Here is a 20,156-nt window from a genome sequence, read left to right as displayed (position 1 = left end):
TTCAGTTTATTTTTCATTTGAATTGTACAGATTATGGGTGACATTAAAAGTGGAAAAAGTTCTGAAATGATTCTTCTTGGTATGGTTTATTTTACATGGCAAATCTGGAATTTAACTTTTTATATCCACTGTAATTTAATTTCCTTCTTGTAGCCGCATTTCCAGTAAGGAAGCCTTATGCATAATTTCAATTCCATTCACCTGCAGAATAAGCTAATATCTGCAGGTAAATAGCGTTTCTGGATCAGACATGTTCCCCTCAAACACCCATATTTAAGTTATAACCTCAGTACCCTTAGGCTGGAGTCACACACAATGTAGAAAAATACGGACCGTATTTTACGTCCGTAATACGCATAAATGGTCCTAAATAGTGCTCCGTATGTCATCCGTTGTCAGGGTGTGGCAGCGTATTTTTCTCATGTAAGCGTCCGTATGGCATCCGTATACCATTCTTATTTCTCGCAGCCTTGCAAAACGGACATTTAACGGTTTTGAGGCCTGCACATAATTTAAATAATCAGCACCAACCCTATTTATTGCCTCAATATCAGGTGGCAGCCTCCAATCTGCCCATTTTGGTGCTCTGCTTGTGTGGGGGTCTTGCTGGTTGTTAGCAAACATGTCAGACACACTTCAGTTCACCCCAACTGACCGTGTTCTCTTCAACTGGGCTTTGTCCAGGCGCTTTGGCCAGCCATACCCAGTGATTGTGGATCCGAGGAGGAGGAGACGCATGTGGGTGCATCCGCATTTGAGACAACGCCTCATTAACCCCTTCACCCCCAAGGGTGGTTTGCACGTTCATGACCGGGCCAATTTTTACAATTCTGACCACTGTACCTTTATGAGGTCATAACTTTGGAACGCTTCCATGGATCCCGGTGATTCTGACATTGTTTTCTCGTGACATATTGTACTTCATGTTAGTGGTAAAATTTCATTCAAATAACTTGCGTTTATTTGTGAAAAAAATGGAAATTTGGCAAAAATTTTGAAAATTTCGCAATTTTCCAACTTTGAAGTTTTATGCCCTTAAATCACAGAGATACGGCACACAAAAAACTTGATAAGTAACATTTCCCACATGTTTACTTTACATCAGCACAATTTTGGAACCAAAATTTTTTTTTGTTAGGAAGTTATAAGGGTTAAAAGTTGACCAGCGATTTCTCATTTTTACAACACCATTTTATTTTTAGGACCACATCACATTTGAAGCCACTTTGAGGGGTCTATATGATAGAAAATACCCAAAAGTGACACCATTCTAAAAACTGCACCCCTTAAGGTGCTCAAAACCACATTCAAGAAGTTGATTAACCCTTTAGGTGCGTCACAGGAATTTTTTTGAATATTTAAAAAAAATGAACATCTAACTTTTTTTCATAAAAAAAATAATTCAGGTTCAATTTTTTTTATTTTACCAAGGGTAACAGGAGAAATTTGACTGCAAAAGTTATTGTGCAATTTGTCCTGAGTACGCAGATACCTGATATGTGGGGGGGAACGACTGTTTCGGCGCATGGCAGAGCTCAGAATGGAAGGAGCGCCGTTTGACTTTTTCAATGCAAAATTGGCTGGAATTCAGATTGGACGCCATGTCACGTTTGGAGAGTCCCTGATGTACCTAAACAGTGGAAACCCCCTACAAGTGACCCCATTTTGGAAACTAGACCCCCTAAGGAACTTATCTAGATGTGTGGTGAGAACTTTGAACCCCCATGGGCTTCACAGAAGTTTATAACATAAAGCCATACAATTAAAAAATCATATTTTTTCCACAAAAATGATCTTTTCACCCTCAATTCTTATTTTTCCAAGGGTAACAGGACCCTAAAAGTTATTGTGCAATTTGTCCTGAGTACGCTGATACCCCCACATGTGGGGGTAAACCACTATTTGGGCGCATGGCAGAGCTCGGAAGGGAAGCAGCGCCATTTGACGTTTTGGGCTGGAATTGAGATCGGACTCCATGTCGCGTTTGGAAAACCCCTGATGTACCAAAACAGTGGAAACCCCCCACAAATGACACCATTTTGGAAACTAGACCCCCTAAGGAACTTATCTAGATGTGTGGTGAGAACTTTGAACCCCCATGGGCTTCACAGAAGTTTATAACATAAAGCCATACAATTAAAAAATCATATTTTTTCCACAAAAATGATCTTTTCACCCTCAATTCTGATTTTTCCAAGGGTAACAGGACCCTAAAAGTTATTGTGCAATTTGTCCTGAGTACGCTGATACCCCCACATGTGGGGGTAAACCACTATTTGGGCACATGGCAGAGCTCGGAAGGGAAGCAGCACCATTTGACGTTTTGGGCTGGAATTGAGATCGGACACCATGTCGCGTTTGGAAAACCCCTGATGTACCAAAACAGTGGAAACCCCCCACAAATGACACCATTTTGGAAACTAGACCCCCTAAGGAACTTATCTAGATGTGTGGTGAGAACTTTGAACCCCCATGGGCTTCACAGAAGTTTATAACATAAAGCCATACAATTAAAAAATCATATTTTTTCCACAAAAATGATCTTTTCACCCTCAATTCTTATTTTTCCAAGGGTAACAGGACCCTAAAAGTTATTGTGCAATTTGTCCTGAGTACGCTGATACCCCACATGTGGGGGTAAACCACTATTTGGGCGAATGGCAGAGCTCGGAAGGGAAGCAGCGCCATTTGACGTTTTTGGCTGGAATTGAGATCGGACACCATGTCGCGTTTGGAAAACCCCTGATGTACCAAAACAGTGGAAACCCCCCACAAATGACACCATTTTGGAAACTAGACCCCCCAAGGAACTTATCTAGATGTGTGGTGAGCACTTTGAACCCCCCAGTGCTTCACAGAAGTTTATAACGCCCGGGAATGAAAATAAAAAATTCGTATTTTTTCCACAAACATGATCTTTTAGTCACCATTTTTTTATTTTCCCAAGGGTACCAGGAGAAATTGGACCTTAAAAGTTGTTGTCCAATTTGTCCTGAGTATGCTGATACCCCATATGTGGGAGAAAACTACTGTATTGGCACACGTCGGGGCTCGGAAGGGAAGTAGTGACGTTTTGGAATGCAGACTTTGATGGAATGGTCTGCGGGTGTCATGTTGCCTTTGGAGAGCCCCTAATGTACCTAAACAGTGGAAACCCCCCACAAATGACACCATTTTGTAAACTAGACCCCCCAAGGAACTTATCTAGATGTGTGGTGAGCACTTTGAACCCCCCAGTGCTTCACAGAAGTTTATAATGCCCGGGCGTGAAAATAAAAAATTCGTATTTTTTCCACAAACATGATCTTTTAGTCACCATTTTTTTATTTTCCCAAGGGTACCAGGAGAAATTGGACCCCAAAAGTTGTTGTCCAATTTGTCCTGAGTATGCTGATACCCCATATGTGGGAGAAAACTACTGTATGGGCACACGTCGGGGCTCGGAAGGGAAGTAGTGACGTTTTGGAATGCAGACTTTGATGGAATGGTCTGCGGGTGTCATGTTGCCTTTGGAGAGCCCCTAATGTACCTAAACAGTGGAAACCCCCCACAAATGACCCCATTTTGAAAACTAGACCCACTAAGGAACTTATCGAGATGTGAGGTGAGCACTTTGAACCCCCAAGGGCTTCACTGAAGTTTATAATGCCAGGGCATGAAAATAAAAAAATCGTATTTTTTCCAGAAACATGATCAATTAGTCCCCAGTTTTTTTATTTTCCCAAGGGTAACAGGAGAAATTGGACCCCAAAAGTTGTTTTCCAATTTGGCCTGAGTACGCTGACAGCCCATATGTGGGAGAAAACTACTGTATGGACACACGTCTGGGCTCGGAAGGGAAGCAGTGACGTTTTGGAATGCAGACTTTGATGGAATGGTCTGCGGGTGTCATGTGCGTTTGGAGAGCCCCTGATGTACCTAAACTATTGAAACTCCCCACATGTGACCCCATTTTGGACACTAGACCCCCCACGGAACTTATCTAGATGTGTGGTGAGCACTTTGAACCCCCAAGTGTTTCACAGAAGTTTATAACACTCGGACGTGAAAATAAAAAAATCATTTTTTTCCACAAAAATGATATTTTTGCCCCCAATTTTTTATTTTCCTAAGGGTAACAGGAGAAATTGGACCCCAAAAATTGTTTTGCAATTTGTCCTGAGTAGGCTGATACCCTACATGTGGGGGTAAAACACTGTTTGGGCGCATGGCAGAGCTTGGAAGGGAAGGAGCACCATTTGACTTTTTCAACTCAGAATTGGCTGGAATTGAGATCAGATGCCATGTTGCATTTGGAGAGCCCCTGATGTGCCCAAACAGTGGAAACTCCCAATTATACCTCCAACCCTAACCCCAACACACCCCTAACCCTAATCTGAGCCCTAACCCTAGCCCTAACCCTAGCCCTAACCCTAGCCCTAACCCTAGCCCTAGCCCTAACCCTAGCCCTAACCCTAACCCTAGCCCTAACCCTAAGGCTGTGTGCACACGCTGCGGGTTTTGCTGCGATTCCGCAGCAGTTTTGGCCGCTGCGGACCAGCAGCAGTTTTTGCTGCGGTGTACAGTACCATGATTCCCTATGGGAATCAAAAACCGCAGTGCAGACGGTGCGGAATTTTCCGCGCGGATTATCTGCGGTTTTCAATCCGCAGAAAGAATTGACATGTCAATTCTTTCTGCGGATTCTCCTGCGGTTTGCCATCTCCTCTATTGAGGAGATGAAAAACCGCAGGACAAAACCGCAGAGCAATCCGCAGGTAAAACCGCAGGTCTTTTGACCTGCGGTTTCACCTGCGGATTTTACAAAATCTGCGCGGGTGAATCCGCACCTAATCCGCAGCGTGTGCACACAGCCTTACCCTAACGGGAAAATGGAGATAAATACTTTTTTTTTAGTTTTATTATTTTTCCCTAACTAAGGGGGTGATAACGGGGGGTTTGACTTACTATTTATGGCGGTTTTTATGTTTGGCGGCTGTCAGACGCTAAAAGACGCTTTTTATTGTAAAATAGTTTTTGCATCACCACATATTGAGAGCTATAATTTTTCCGTATTTTGACCCACTGACTCATGTGAGGTCTTATTTTTTGCGGGACGAGTTGACGTTTTTATTGGTACCATTTTCGGGCACGTGACATTTTTTGATCGCTTTTTATTCCTATTTTTGGGACGCAGAATGAACAAAAACCAGCGTTTCATGAATTTCTTTTGGGGGGGTGCGTTTACACCGTTCCGCGTGCGGTAAAATTGATAAAGCGGTTTTATTCTTCGGGTCAGTACGGTTACAGCGATACCTCATTTAGGTGGTTTTTTTATGTTTTTGTCGGTTTTATGCAATGAAAACTATTTTATATAAAAAATAATTATTTTTGCATCGCTTTATTCTGTGAGCTATAACTTTTTTATTTTTTCGCTGATGATGCTGTATTGTGGCTCGTTTTTTGCGGGACAAGATGACGTTTTCAGCGGTACCATGGATATTTATATGCGTCTTTTTGATCGCGCGTTATTACACTTTTTGTTTGGCGGTATGATAATAAATCATTATTTTTTTGCTTCGTTTTTTATTTTTATTTTTTAAGGGGTTCGCTTAAAGGGTTAACTAATGAGACAGTTTTATAGGGCTGGTCATTACGGACGCGGCGATACCTAATATGTGTACTTTTATTGTTTTTTTTTTTTATTATTTCCAAAAAATGGATTTATTGGGGGAATATTTTTTTTTTTTTTTCTAATTTATTTGGCGATTTTTTTTTATTTATTTTTACATTTTTTTTTAATTTTTTTTTTACTTTATTACATAGTCCCAGGTGGGACATCACTGTCCTGTGACAGATCGCTGATCTGTCACATCACAGATCACTGTGACAGATCAGCAATCTGTCACAGGCATTGAAGCAGACTTCCTCTTGCCTGCGCTTTGCAGGCACTGAGGAAGCCAGCTTCCTCAGGTCCCCGAAGGCCCCCGTCGCCATCTTGGATTGGCCTGGAGGATAGGAGCCCCCCGCAGCAGCGCTGCACTTTGCGCTGCCGTGGGGGGCTCAGGGAAGCACGGAGGGAGCCCCCTCCCTCCCGATGCTTCCCTTTAACTCCCGGTACACCGCGATCATGTTTGATCGCGGTGTGCAAGGGGTTAACGTGTCGGGGGCGGTCCGTGACCGCCCCTGACACATAGTGCCGGGTGTCAGCTGTGATAATCAGCTGACACCCGGCCGCGATCAGCGGCGCTCACCACGTGGGCGCCGCTGATCGCGGTAGACGTACTATCCCGTCCACGGTCATACGGGCCCGGGTACCGTGGACGGGATAGTACGTCGGATGTCAGGAAGGGGTTAAAGGCCATTTTCACTGGCTTTATGCAGCTCTGAGGACACATCCTGACAAGTTTTTCCTCTATTGTCGGATGACCATTTCTACCTTTGATGCTTTGTTGGAGACAGTGCGCCCAGGGATCACCTTCCAGGACACCCGGATGCGCAAATGTATCTCTGCGGAGGAGCGCCTTCTCCTTACTTTACGTTGTGTATTTCTCAGCTACAGAATGTATGTAGATGATTATTTTCTCAAATAATTCTCTTAATAATAATAATAATAATCTTTATTTTTATATAGCGCTAACAAATTCCGCAGCGCTTTACAGTTTTGCACACATTAGCATCGCTGTCCCTGAAGGCTCACAATCTAAATTTCCTATCAGTATGTCTTTGGAATGTGGGAGGAAACCGGAGTGCCCGGAGGAAACCCACGCAAACACGGGGAGAACATACAAACTCCTTGCAGATGTTGTCCTTGGTGGGATTCGAACCCAGGACTCCAGCGCTGCAAGGCTACAGCGCTAACCACTGAGCCACCGTGCCGCCCAGTAACCCCTTTTTGGCCAAGAAACATTAGGTATTGGTACCAAATATACAGTTGTGGCCAAAAGTATTGACACCCCTGCAGTTCTGTCAGATAATACTCAGTTTCTTCCTGAAAATGATTGCATTCTTTGGTATTATTATCTTCATTTAATTTGTCTTAAATGAAAAAACACAAAAGAGAATGAAGCAAAAAGCAAAACATTGATCATTTCACACAAAACTCCAAAAATGGGCCAGACAAAAGTATTGGCACCCTCAGCCTAATACTTGGTTGCACAACCTTTAGCCAAAATAACTGCGACCAACCGATTCCGGTAACCATCAATTAGTTTCTTACAATGCTCTGCTGGAATTTTAGACAATTCTTCTTTGGCAAACTGCTCCAGGTCCCTGATATTTGAAGGGTGCCTTCTCCAAACTGCCATTTTTAGATCTCTCCACAGGTGTTCTATGGGATTCAGGTCTGGACTCATTGCTGGCCACCTTAGAAGTCTCCAGTGCTTTCTCTCAAACCATTTTCTAGTGCTTTTTGAAGTGTGTTTTGGGTCATTGTCCTGCTGGAAGACCCATGACCTCTGAGGGAGACCCAGCTTTCTCACACTGGGCCCTACATTATGCTGCAAAATTTGTTGGTAGTCTTCAGACTTCATAATGCCATGCACACGGTCAAGCAGTCCAGTGCCAGAGGCAGCAAAGCAACCCCAAAACATCCGGGAACCTCCGCCATGTTTGACTGTAGGGACCGTGTTCTTTTCTTTGAATGCCTCTTTTTTTTTCTCCTGTAAACTCTATGTTGGTGCCTTTGCCCAAAAAGCTCTACTTTTGTCTCATCTGACCAGAGAACATTCTTCCAAAACGTTTTAGGCTTTTTCAGGTAAGTTTTGGCAAACTCCAGCCTGGCTTTTTTATGTCTCGAGGTAAGAAGTGGGGTCTTCCTGGGTCTCCTACCATACAGTCCCTTTTCATTCATATGCCGACAGATAGTAAGGGTTGACACTGTTGTACCCTCGGACTGCAGGGCAGCTTGAACTTGTTTGGATGTTAGTCGAGGTTCTTTATCCAACATCCGCACCATCTTGCGTTGAAATCTCTTGTCAATTTTTCTTTTCCGTCCACATCTAGGGAGGTTAGCCACAGTGCCATGGGCTTTAAACTTCTTGATGACACTGCGCACGGTAGACATAGGAACATTCAGGTCTTTGGAGATGGACTTGTAGCCTTGAGATTGCTCATGCTTCCTCACAATTTGGTTTCTCAAGTCCTCACAGTTCTTTGGTCTTCTTTCTTTTCTCCATGCTCAATGTGGTACACACCAGGACACAGGACAGAGGTTGAGTCAACTTTAATCCATATCAACTGGCTGCAAGTGTGATTTAGTTATTGCCAACACCTATTAGGTGCCACGGGTAAGTTACAGGTGCTGTTAATTACACAAATTAGAGAAGCATCACATGATTTTTTGAACAGTGCCAATACTTTTGTCCACCCTCTTTTTTATGTTTGGTGTGGAATTATATCCAATTTGGCTTTAGGACAATTCTTTTTGTGTTTTTTCATTTAAGACAAATTAAATGAAGATAATACCAAAGAATTTGTGTTTGCAATCATTTTCAGGAAGAAACGGAGTATTATCTGACAGAATTGCAGGGGTGTCAATACTTTTGGCCACAACTGTATGCTCTGAAACTTAGAACACTTTGATGTGTTATTCCACATTACATAGCCATGGGACATGTGTATATGTATTGTTATCCTAGCTTCTTACTTACACACTGTTCTGGTGTGCATCCTTGAGCATGTATTTTAATGTATATATTTTCTACATTTGTTTAATTGTAGGCTCCTCTCAACTGGCCTTTCTTATGCAGCACTCCATCTGGAGTTTTGATTGGGCGATCGACAATATCCGGCATCGTTCGTGATACATGTTCGGAAATCTGGTCCAGAGTTCATCATCTGGTCACGCCAGAGCCCAAGATGGTAGACTGGTTGAGGATTGCCAGGGGATTTGAGTTGCACTGCCAATTCCCCAATTGTATTGGAGCCCTGGATGGGAAGCACATCCGTGTGCGTAAGCCGCCGAACTCAGGGTCCCAATTCTATAATTATAAACAATATTTTTCTGTAGTTTTGTTGGCTCTGATTGACAGCACCTACAGGTTTATAATTGTAGACATTGTGGCTTATGGAAGAACTGGAGACTCTAGAGTCTTCAGTTCTTCCATTATGGGTCGGCAGCTGCGCAATAACCTGTTGGACCTACCACCACGTCAGCTGCCAGGCTCAAATCAAGAAGCGGTGCCTTATGACCTAGTGGGGGATGAAGCCTTCTAATTGACCAGGCATGTCATGAGGCCATACCCGCGCAGAAACCTTGACCACCGGCGCAGGATTTTTAATGTGCGCCTTTCACGTGCCCGAAGACTGGTGGAGTGCGCCTTCGGCATTCTTTGTGCCAAATGGCGTGTCCTCCAGTCTGTCATTCAGCTGAGTGAAGTCAATGTCAATGAGGTCATCAAAGCTTGTGTGGTCCTCCATAACTTCACTAGACTGCATGATTACTCCTCATCTGATGTGACTGAAGGTGTGGTGGACAATGGGGCTAGGCCTACGCCACATGTGCTCCCTTTACGGCGTCCTCTCTTAGGACTCAAAGTACGTGATGTGTTCACCCAGTATTTTGTTTCACCTCATGGTTCTACTACCTGGCAAGATCAGGCTGTATCTATGTTGTGATGTTCTTATGTGTGTGTATATAATTTGTTTTTGTTTGGTGTTCTATGATTTGTGTTTATATGTGATAAAGTTGACTTACTTATTTGAATGCCTAATATAATTCAGGAAGAAGGCCAAAGATGCATTTTCAAAGCTTTTATAAATAAAAAAAATTGCTTACAATATGGTGTACCATATTTTTGTCATATGGAAGATATTGCCCAGGCCTTTTAGCCTTTTCTGTATATAACATTGTAATTTTTTTAACACAAAGAGGTAACAAGAAATTATAAATACCACCAAAAAAAATGTACAAAACAATTAGCTATTTTATAACTGCTGGTAGCTTAGCGGAGGTGATGGCGTGAGGCCTTCATCTCTTTGTTGGGTTGGAGTTCCCAGCTTGACCATCACCCTGTTGGGGTGGATGATCTTGGCCCTGTGGGAAGATGTGGCCATGTTCCTGCAGCTGCGCACCAAAGAGACCATAAGGATACTGTCGATGATAATCCTGTGGCTGATTGTAGCCACGTCCATCATATCCCCCAATATGACCATGTCGTCCAAACCCAAGTTGGGGCCAGCCTCCAACACCAGGTCTGTACAAGTGGCCATATTGGGCAGGTTGGTTATAAGCTGCCATTTGGCCCTGTTGTGACCAAGGTTGGTTTGGGGGGGAATGGGTGGAGGTGTAGGCTCACGTGCAGGCGGACACTCAGATCCTAATTGAGCATGCACAGCTGGTTGTCGGACAAGGCGGAGACGGTTACGGGTTTAGAGCTGCCACCTCTCAAGAAACTCATGGATCATTGGGGTCTGTGCATGCATCAATTAGGATCTGAATGGATCCGCGCACAAGTAGCCTCACCTCACGGGGTATGGGACGGAGGTACAGGGCCAGGCTTCGGGAATATGCCTCTTCACCCTCATCCTGGGCAGCCCTGGACAGGTAATTTAGGACACCTCCGGGTATCAGAGCCAGTGTTGTCCCTTCTCCGTCTCCGGCGGCGGACTACAGCTGCAGGCTGGGGGGACCCCTCAACACGGCCAGTAGGGCTGCTGCTGTTGCCAGGGTCTTCTAAGTTGCTGGTGGCTGTGCTAGGTCTGAACCTGATGCTGGTGGAGCTTGGCGGTTGCAAAAGCTCTGGTCAGTAGATGGGCCAGCCACCTCTTCACATCCCCCGTCCGGGTCTATAATGGGCTCAGTATCCGACCCTGTCTCCCTCTCTGTGAGGTTGGACTGAGTTCTGTTAGGAAATGGTAAAAAAAACAAATGTAGCTGTGACCCTAAAAAGCATATGTGTCATGTGGTATGAGGTCTGTACTTACGGTCTGAGATCCATACTGGGTGCCAAAAATGCCAAGCGGTCAAAATAGATATATTTCTGCTTGGTCGGTGCTGCTGCCCCACTCCTGGCCCTCTGCTGTCTTTCCCGCCGGTACTGGTCGCGTATGCTGCGCCAGCGTCTCATCACATCCTCAACTGCAATGTGAATTGAAAAGGGACTGTAACCTTTGTGAATTGTCCCAAGCAATATTCTTAACATTTCACATAGTCACGTGGCCTAGTAGGGGGTGGTTTTTATGTAAATGTTTCTTTAGCAAACAGGGATACCTACATACAGAGTCTAGGATTGTAGGAGCTACATTTAAAAAAGCTCACTTATGGGCTTTAATCTGATTGGTAAAAATGACAATTACTTACGAATGTGTTGTTGCTCCTCACGTGGCCGTTGGGCATAGTCTGGGAACATGTGCACACAGATGAGCCTCCATGCCCCCTCTTTGCGGCCCCGGTCAGAATAATGGGCATCACGTTGGTCCCAAAGTTTGGGCCTTTCCTGGACCAAAACAATTAGGAGCTCCACATTAGTGTGGCCAGACATGACGCTGCAGGACTCCGTGGAGGCGTACTTCCTGAATGTCTGGAGCGCTTTTTAAGCTAATTAGCATGTCTAAGCTTCCTGATGATGGATTGGCCCATTTCCTGTCACCAGGAAAAGTCTTGCGTATTTCTCGCAAGTCACACGGGTGGAGCGTATGCAATGCGATGTTTTTGCGCACCCATAGACTTGCATTGGCGTACTACGGTCGTAATACGCTGACAATCGCAGCATGCTGCGATTGGCACGGACCGTAGAAAATACGAGTGAAAAATACGGCTGATGGGAGCTACCCCATAGAGAATCATTGATCCACGTGCAATGCGTTGTTTTATCACCTCTCACTCGTCCGTATTCCTCTCTAGTGTGACGCCGGCCTTATTCCTTAAAAGGATTCTCCAAGAATATGATAAAATGGCCCCAAAACATATTTCAAACTGCAACCCATTTTAGTCATGTCAGGATGGGTTGCAGAGTGTAAAAACACCATTCGAGAGGAGTCTCAAATGACAGAAGAGCAACATTGTGAGCAAACATACTTCACTCAGCCAAGGAGCAGGACTGTGACGTGAAAAGAAATAAATCTTCTCATTTGCTGACTTGGCACTGTTTTTTTTTTTTCTCCAGCTTCATCCTCCATGCTTAACTGTAAATCTGGTTTGCTCAATCATGCCGACCGCTTCATAGCAGGGCAAGAAGATTGACTGAGCAGAATTGATATACAAATAAGCATGGAGGACAATGAAGCTGGAAAAAATAAACCCTTGTGCTAAGTGAGTGAGAAGATTTTTTTTTTTCTCATTTCAGCTCTGTTCCTCGGTTGTGTGAGGTATGGTTGATCAGGATTGTGCTCTTCAAGTCAGATGATATTTGTCCAAAGCAGTGTTTCTTTAGTCTGCAACCTGTAATGACCTATGACTAGGAGGTGTTGCAGTTTGAAAAATGTAATTGGGGCAGACTTGGACTGTTCCACCGGGAAATCCCTCAGTGCGCCCCTGAGCTTGGGTGCACTAAGCGCTGTCGCACATAGTACGACCGACCCCATGCAGAAGGGTCCTTGCAGGTACAGCAGCTAGTTACAGCTAGATGTGCTTCCTCATAACGGGGTCACGTGTTCCCTGCCTCGCAATACCTACAGACACCGCCAGCCTATCAGAGGACAGTGGCAGCAGATAACATCACTGCATTGTGCTGCCTGCGACATGAGATGGAACAGGAAGAAGGAGCCATGATAATTAAGTAGAATCATATTTATTTTTGTTTACTTCCATAAGCACCTGAGTGGGGGATATTATACAATATTTTGCTCAGAGTGGTTGATATTATATAGGAGGCCCATGAGGGAGATATTATACAGTATTGGATCCAGAGGGCCCAAGAGTGTGACTTTACACGAGGGCCAAAGAGGGGAGGGGGAGTTATACTACATGGGGCCCAAGAGAAGGACATTATACTACAAGGTGGTCCAAAAAGTGGGGACAGTATACTGTGTGGGGACCACAGGGGATGATATTATACTGTATGGCACCTCAGAGGAGGATATTATTACTATATTTGATGTCAGAATGGGGAACATTATTAATGTAAGGGGCCATGTTAACAATGCCCCCCACATTAACAATGTTGCCTCATACTGTACATTATTAATTTACAAGGCCACAATTTTTCACTGTTCCAACTGTATCAAAGTATTATTGTATTGCTGCCACGAGGGGGGGCATTACTGTTGCAATTTAACATAAAGAAGGAAATTAGAACTGTTTGGGGGCACAAAGAAATATTATTATTGTATGGAGCCCACAAAAAAGGACATATACATTAATACTGTATGGGTGAAATGGGAAGGGCATTTCTACTCTGAAAGGGTCAAAAAGGACATCACGACTGTAAAATATTTTATTTTTGGTGATATTGCTGCTTTGCAGGGCACCAGGGTGTCGCTATTGCACTTTTCTTCTTCATCTAGCACAGTGTGGAAGTAGGGAAAAAATGGGGAAGAGTAGGGAAAAAAAGGGAAGGTGCTCCAGAAGCCATTATAGATGTTTGTGTGTTACATGGTAACACAAAACTCATAAATATATATGAAATAAAACACAGAATTGTGGAAGAATAATGGTCGTGGTGTTTATTTAGGGTAAGGAAATCATATAAGAACCCAAGTAGAAGACACGATCTTTATTTAAATTCTTTTAAAACCCACCATCAGGTGGTACATACTGTACACACCACAAAAAACACACTGTGAAAAAAACAAACTTGGTATGTACTAGGAATCCCTAGTGTTGTGCCTATGCTTTTTCCTTCCTGCCGGCAGAGGTTGGCACCCTGGAGGGGGGCGTTTTTGGTGCTCCCGCTCAATGATGACTATCCTTAGGGTTCTCTAGCTACACCCTATAGCCGATCTATTGTCCCCATGCACACTAAGGGAACCACTGATACTAGACATAGGCCGCACCTGAAACCTAAAGGGACCCTCTACTCCAAGGTGAATTAAAAACATACAAGTAAACATAGCACTGGTGGCTTCCATACACACCAGAATATCAAAATTCTCACAGCCCAGATATTTGATCAAATGTGGACTAATATCGGATAGTCAAGGCATATGATTTATTTCCTTGCCCATAATGCGTTTATAGCAAAGAATATATACTGATAGCTACCCATAAACCTAGCCCAATACACACAGGTCAATACAAGATGACATCTCACAACTAGCAAATATATGATTAGATGTCAAGGTACTCATATGGAGGAATGCCAGTAATCATATCATAAACCAATCCTCCCAGATAACTGGGCGATTTTCCTTCCAATAAAACATCACGACAAGGAAGGAAACATTAAAAAAGGGAGGGAAGGTGAGATCTTCTTTCGTCTTCTGAGGTGAATGGAATAACTGGCACAAAAATGGACTTTTTAATACGTAAAATCTTCCCGGTCTTTTATGAAACAGCCAATAATATTCCATAAAAAATGAGCCAAAAACAGCTGGACATAACGGGAATGAACCTGCTCATGACTCCACAGCCTACCAGAATGACATTTTGACCTCAGTTTGAACATAAGGAAACTTTTAAATGTACCGTATATACTCGTGTATAAGCCAAGATTTTCAGTACTTTTTTGTGTGCTGAAAACGCCCCCCTCGGCTTATACACAAGTCAATTATCCCAGAAAGCCGGCGGGGGAGGAGGAGCAAAAGAGCAGCGGGTCAGGAGGGCAGGAGCTGGCGGCTGTGGCTAAAGCCTGTGCCGCTGCTGTAATAGTGCACAGTGCCAGCACACATCCTACTCACCTTTCTGTGCGCCTGTCGCTGCATCTCGTTCATTCCGCCGCCAGCAGATCTTCCGGCCAGGCAATGACGTGACCCTGCTCATTATGGTAATGAATATGCACGGTTCTGCACTCCCATAGACGTGGACTGCATATTCATTACCTTAATGAGCAGGGCCACGTGATCGCAGGAAGAGCTGCTGGCGCCGGAACCAACGAGATCCAGTGAGGGCTCGCAGGACAGGGACCGGAGGAGCCTTGCATATCAGAACAGGTACCGGAGGAGCCATGCATACCAGGATAGGGATGAGGGGACAATGCATACCCGGCTCAAACTCGAGTCAATAAGCTTACCCATTTTTCCGCGGCAAAATTAGGTGCCTCGATTTATACTCAGACCGGCTTATACTCGAGTATATACGGTATATTAAAAACAACCCCAAAATAGCAGAATATTTAAAATAGGGTCTGTGTTTCCATGGAACCCTCCCTACATTTATATTCAGGGGGGCTACCATTCTGCAGAGATGAGTTGTGAGTGGGCCAAAGTCTTAGCAAGCTGCATCGGATGAAAAAGAAAAGTGAACATTAGTGACTTCAAATTGAGAATCACTGCATTACCTTTACACTTACACTATAAAGTATTTATGGAGCTCAATTGTATAACTCACTGGTGGTCACTGTATTACCTGTACACTATACACAGAGCTCCTGTGTATAATGTCGCTGGTGATCACTGTATTACCTGTACAGTATATGTTATATACAGAGCTCCTGTGTATAATGTCACTTTTGATCACTGTATTACCTGTACAGTATATGTTATATACAGAGCTCCTGTGTATAATGTCACTGGTGATCACTGTATTACCTGTACAGTATATGTTATATACAGAGCTCCTGTGTATAATGTCACTGGTGATCACTGTATTACCTGTACAGTATATGTTATATACAGAGCTCCTGTGTATAATGTCACTGGTGATCACTGTATTACCTGTACAGTATATGTTATATACAGAGCTCCTGTGTATAATGTCGCTGGTGGCAAAATTATTGTTAGTACTGTGGTTTTTCTTAATGATAAGTATGGTGGTAATATTTGGTCACTATGTGGTGGTAATATGTGGTCTGGCCATGTTGTGGTGGCATGTAACCCGTGTATGTGGTAACATTCAGTCACTGTGGTGATAATATGTGGTCTGCCATGGCGTGTCGGTGTGTGTCCCTTGTATGTGGTATTATTGGTATATTAGATATGATATATTAGATTGTGTGGTCTAAAGTGGTCACTTGTGCTCTCTGATATCAATAGGAGGGAAGATTCTTTATTTCCATAAGAGATTAAGGCCACGCTCACACGGTCAGTACTTGGTCAGTATTTTACCTCAGTATCTGTAAGCCAAAACCAGGAGTGAAACAATCAGAGGAAAAGTCTAATAGAAACACATCACCACGTCTGGATTTATCACCCACTCCTGGTTATGGCTTACAAATACTGAGGTAAAATACTGACCAGATACAGCTCTTGTGAATGTAGTAACCTGATAGTTTCACCTTTTTTTTTTTTTTTTACTGCTTCCAACAATCCCCTTTCTTTTGTTTTCCGTTTAATACATTTCCAGAAAATCATTTATTTAATTTGGTCAGAGATATGCAAATCAGCAGGTGAATCGTCTAGGGATCATTTTCTTCTCCCAGATTAATTGTCCCACTAATCCTGTTAATACCTTCCTGTGAGGTCTCGCTCACGAGCGTAAAACATGGTCGAGTGCTATGAGATGTTTTATTGTATGGCACTTTGTCCAATACTATGGGACGGTGCAGATCTGCGATTATTTTCTCATGCCGATCTAGCATGCTGCGAGTGGCTGCGAGAATCGGCTCACGGGCACCCATACAAGTCTATGGGTGCGTAAGAAACATCGGACTGCACCACGGACACAGACAATGGAGAAATTATGTTCTCCATTTCCACACTTGTGCTGCCATTCTCTATTGCAAGAAAATCGGAGCACGGTGCACTGACACTCGGATCAAATTCTGACAAGCGTTTGATCTGAGATTGTTTACATAATTGGCCCAATTCCCATGAGAGAATCATCAGCCATGTGACCTCAGCCTGAGAGTCAGTTACAGTACATGATTTGCAAACGTGGCATCACCGCCGGATCTTTGCCTCCCTGACAATGTATTGTAAGCCGGTGTACACACCGCAGCTTTACCAGCGCACTGCACATGTTCATGGAGGCTGTGGTGATGTAAGACGCAGCCATCCTCAAGAGCGTGTAGGAAGATGGACCAGGCCGGTGGTACCTCTCTCGCGTTGGTTCCGGAACTATCGGGGCTGTCACCATTGTTGCAGGGGGGAAAGCTTTCTGGCCTGAACAGACCTTTGCACTCAACTGTAGGGGGCGTGTCAGGGATAAAAGGGAAGCTGGATTCACTGTCCATGAAGGAACATGCAACTCCCCAGCCCACACGCACATTGACTGTGAGCAACGTAAATCTGTGTGCCCGCTCACCCGTCACCGAGAATTCGTCCCGCACCGTTCCGCTGACTGCCGCGAACGCGCAGCCTAAGTCTGTCCCGGTGAATCATACAGAGCCGGGTAGCTTCACCTCCGCCTCCGAACTGAGTCACACTCCGGCGGCACCACAGACTACTTCACATCACGGACGTTGCCCCGGGAACACAGGACCTTGCCTAGGAGAGCCAGGATACGCCGCTTCTGTCGGGAGACAGTGCCTCAACTTTGTTCAGGATCAGGCCAGAGACTTCACGCATCACTTGTGGCGCCACCGTTGGATTTCAAGTTTCCACAGCCCAGAAACCATCAGACATCAGACTGATAGGTTTACCTCTTTCATAAACCATTGTTCTTACCCTGACACAATACCCAGTATGGCTCCCCGCTTAATTCTTACTCTCCCTGCGTGGAGTATCCACTGTAATAAATGCTTTAACTCTTGCTCTGCCTCCTGCTCGTCACTGCATCCTGCTTACCTGCAATTCTATAAGCGCACTAGCAATCGTGCCATTTAAATGATTGACAGCAGCTGAATGATTAACAGCAGTGACCGGAGCTTGTCCATCTGTTGCTGTTACAGGCAGATGCCGATACCTTCCTCCTGAATCCAGAGGGACAATCTCAAATTTGGGGAGCTGTCCTGCTGTCTCCGGAGGTCAGTGGTATGTCCTAACATCAACCGTATCCATGTCCCGAGAATACAGATATGGTTGATTACAAAGGTAGAGTAAAAACAGATGCCTACTCAGTAGTTTTGCGGAAAGACTCTAGATCCCTGCTCTCAAGCAGCATTCTGGATCTAGAAACGTAATATCTCCCAAATGTAAGTCCATGAGGAAATTCGAAGTCACAGATTGTACTGTGGAAATCACTTTACTACAATTTCACATTTCTGAAACAGTTTCACGCTCCACCAGAAGATGGCGGCCGAAAACACTTTGTTAATGAAGCGGCCATCTTTATTCACCTCCCACTTTAGGGTGGACCAACATGGCGGCGTGTATTTCACCGGAAGCCGGAAGATTAACAGGAAGTGTCATAGAAGATTGCACAGCGATGGCTGCTCGTGTGTGTTACGTGCTGCTCCTGTCCGTGCTGCTGGCGGCGGCCGTGTCTCCGGGCCGGGGTGAGAAGTAACAGCCGTTATCTCTATTACTGCAGTGACTGACGGAGGGGCGGGATACCTGCGGGCACTTCCGGTCTGGGGTCCCTGTCACCTAGTGGTCACTGTCTGTGTGCAGAGGCCGTGCACTAATATGGCGGCTGTAATGCAGACTATTCTATATGGCCAGTGTAGGTGTTGCAGTCCGGGTGTATTGGGGCAGCTTTATAATGGGGGTCACTGTGTGTGCACTGCCCCTGCTAGGGTCAGATGGCGGCATGATGGAGGAGCCGGGGCGGCCTTTAGTGTAGCAATCTCCCCTAATGTAAATCTGTTTAACATCATTTGCATTTTTTAAAGGGGTTGTTCACTTCCTTTTAGATAAAGTAACATGCGCTGTCCTCCTGTATCAGCGCCGTTCTGACTGTGCCAGGTTTCCCACGGCGGCGGACACTGTATACCATGTGAGCGCTGCAGCCGATCAACGGCAGACTCGGTTATACCATGTGAGCGCTGCAGCCGATCAACGGCAGACTCGGTTATACCATGTGAGCGCTGCAGCCGATCAACGGCAGACTCGGTTATACCATGTGAGCGCTGCAGCCGGTCGGCGGCGGACACGGTTATACCATGTGAGCGCTGCAGCCGGTCGGCAGCTGCTATTGGACCGCTCCCTCAGACAAATGTCGGACAAGTGGAAGGATCGCTCCGCTGACTAAATGTGGGACGCTCGTGGTCTGACCTGTTACGTGGCTCTGACCTCGCTGGACCGGTGACTGGTTTTATTTTACAAATGGCGTAACTTTAACTTAAAAGGGGATGTTAGGTACAGGCCAATAACTATAAGTAATTTTTTTTTCTTTTTGTCTTGCTGTGTTCATTTCCTTTTTTTTTTTTTTTTTTTTTTTGTGTGTGTGTGCGGGCCAGATCCTTTATTGAATGGGGCTCGTGGCTCATAAATGTTGCACAAAATGAAAATTGCTCTTTATTTTTGTCTTGAAACCTGTTTTGGAAGTCTTCAGCCACATATTCCCCACACAGTGCGCTAAGTAAAAACCCGAAATATCAAACTGCAAAATAACCCCTGGTGTGGGAACGCTGGCCCAAAAGGCTCTATAAGCTGAACGTGAATCCTAAAGAAGAAAAATGCCCGAACTAAAGACATCTCAGTAAATGTAAAAAATATATTTTATTGAATAGGAAAGTTTCTATAAAAATCCAAAGTACTGTGCCATAACCGGACTCTATAGAATAGGACTTTTTTTTTTTTTTTCCAACGCTTTTTAAAGGGAATCTGTCACCCATTTTTAGTGATATCCATATCACCCAATTGTGCAAAGCATACTGCGCAGGCGCCGGAGGCCTTTACAATGCGCAAGCACGGAAAACGTTATCTGTGATATTCACAGATGAAGATTACGTTCAGCAAGCCGAGGGGGGGGGGGGGGGAGAAGGCGAGTAAGCCACGGCCATCGAACCGGACCGCGGCAATTTCCATACATCCCCAACAAGATAAAAGTATTTATGCATCAAAGGTCAGGGGGAGTCAAAAGCCCTAATAGAATCCTTATGGAATGCACAATTGGGTGATATCTTTACATGATACCACTAAAAATGGGTGACAGATTCCCTTTTAAGCATGCGTAAGAAAGAGACAAATCTAGCATGTGAAACCTGCAGAAAGAAACACATCAAAAACAGTTGTTTTTTTTCCTGCAGCTTCTTTCCTGCCAAGAGATGGTTTTGCTGCAGAAAAAAACGCTGAAAAAACACCTAGTGTGAACTTAC

General features: G+C 44.5%; 1 protein-coding gene and 1 long non-coding RNA gene across 2 annotated transcripts in view; both read left to right on the top strand.

Annotated features, from left to right (window-relative positions):
- Window positions 1-5,992: 5,992 nt before the first annotated feature.
- LOC141100270 (uncharacterized) lies at window positions 5,993-9,759 on the top strand. Its single transcript, XR_012234664.1, has 2 exons — window positions 5,993-8,267; window positions 8,701-9,759. It is a non-coding gene; the product is annotated as an uncharacterized lncRNA (long non-coding RNA).
- Window positions 9,760-18,254: 8,495 nt separating this feature from the next.
- TGOLN2 (trans-golgi network protein 2) overlaps window positions 18,255-20,156 on the top strand; it is a 50,827-nt gene continuing 48,925 nt past the window's right edge. The window contains exon 1 of the mRNA XM_073588611.1: window positions 18,255-18,392. Within this exon, the coding sequence (XP_073444712.1) occupies window positions 18,257-18,392 (136 nt within the window). The 5' untranslated portion in view covers window positions 18,255-18,256. The remainder of the gene's footprint in view (window positions 18,393-20,156) is intronic.

This window comes from Dendrobates tinctorius, unplaced genomic scaffold (assembly GCF_039654945.1).
Source record: "Dendrobates tinctorius isolate UK_male_01 unplaced genomic scaffold, ASM3965494v1 ptg000104l, whole genome shotgun sequence".
NCBI classification, from domain to species: domain Eukaryota; kingdom Metazoa; phylum Chordata; class Amphibia; order Anura; family Dendrobatidae; genus Dendrobates; species Dendrobates tinctorius.
The sequence above is the reverse complement of the archived record's forward strand: the minus strand, read 5'-3'. Positions and strand labels throughout refer to the sequence as shown.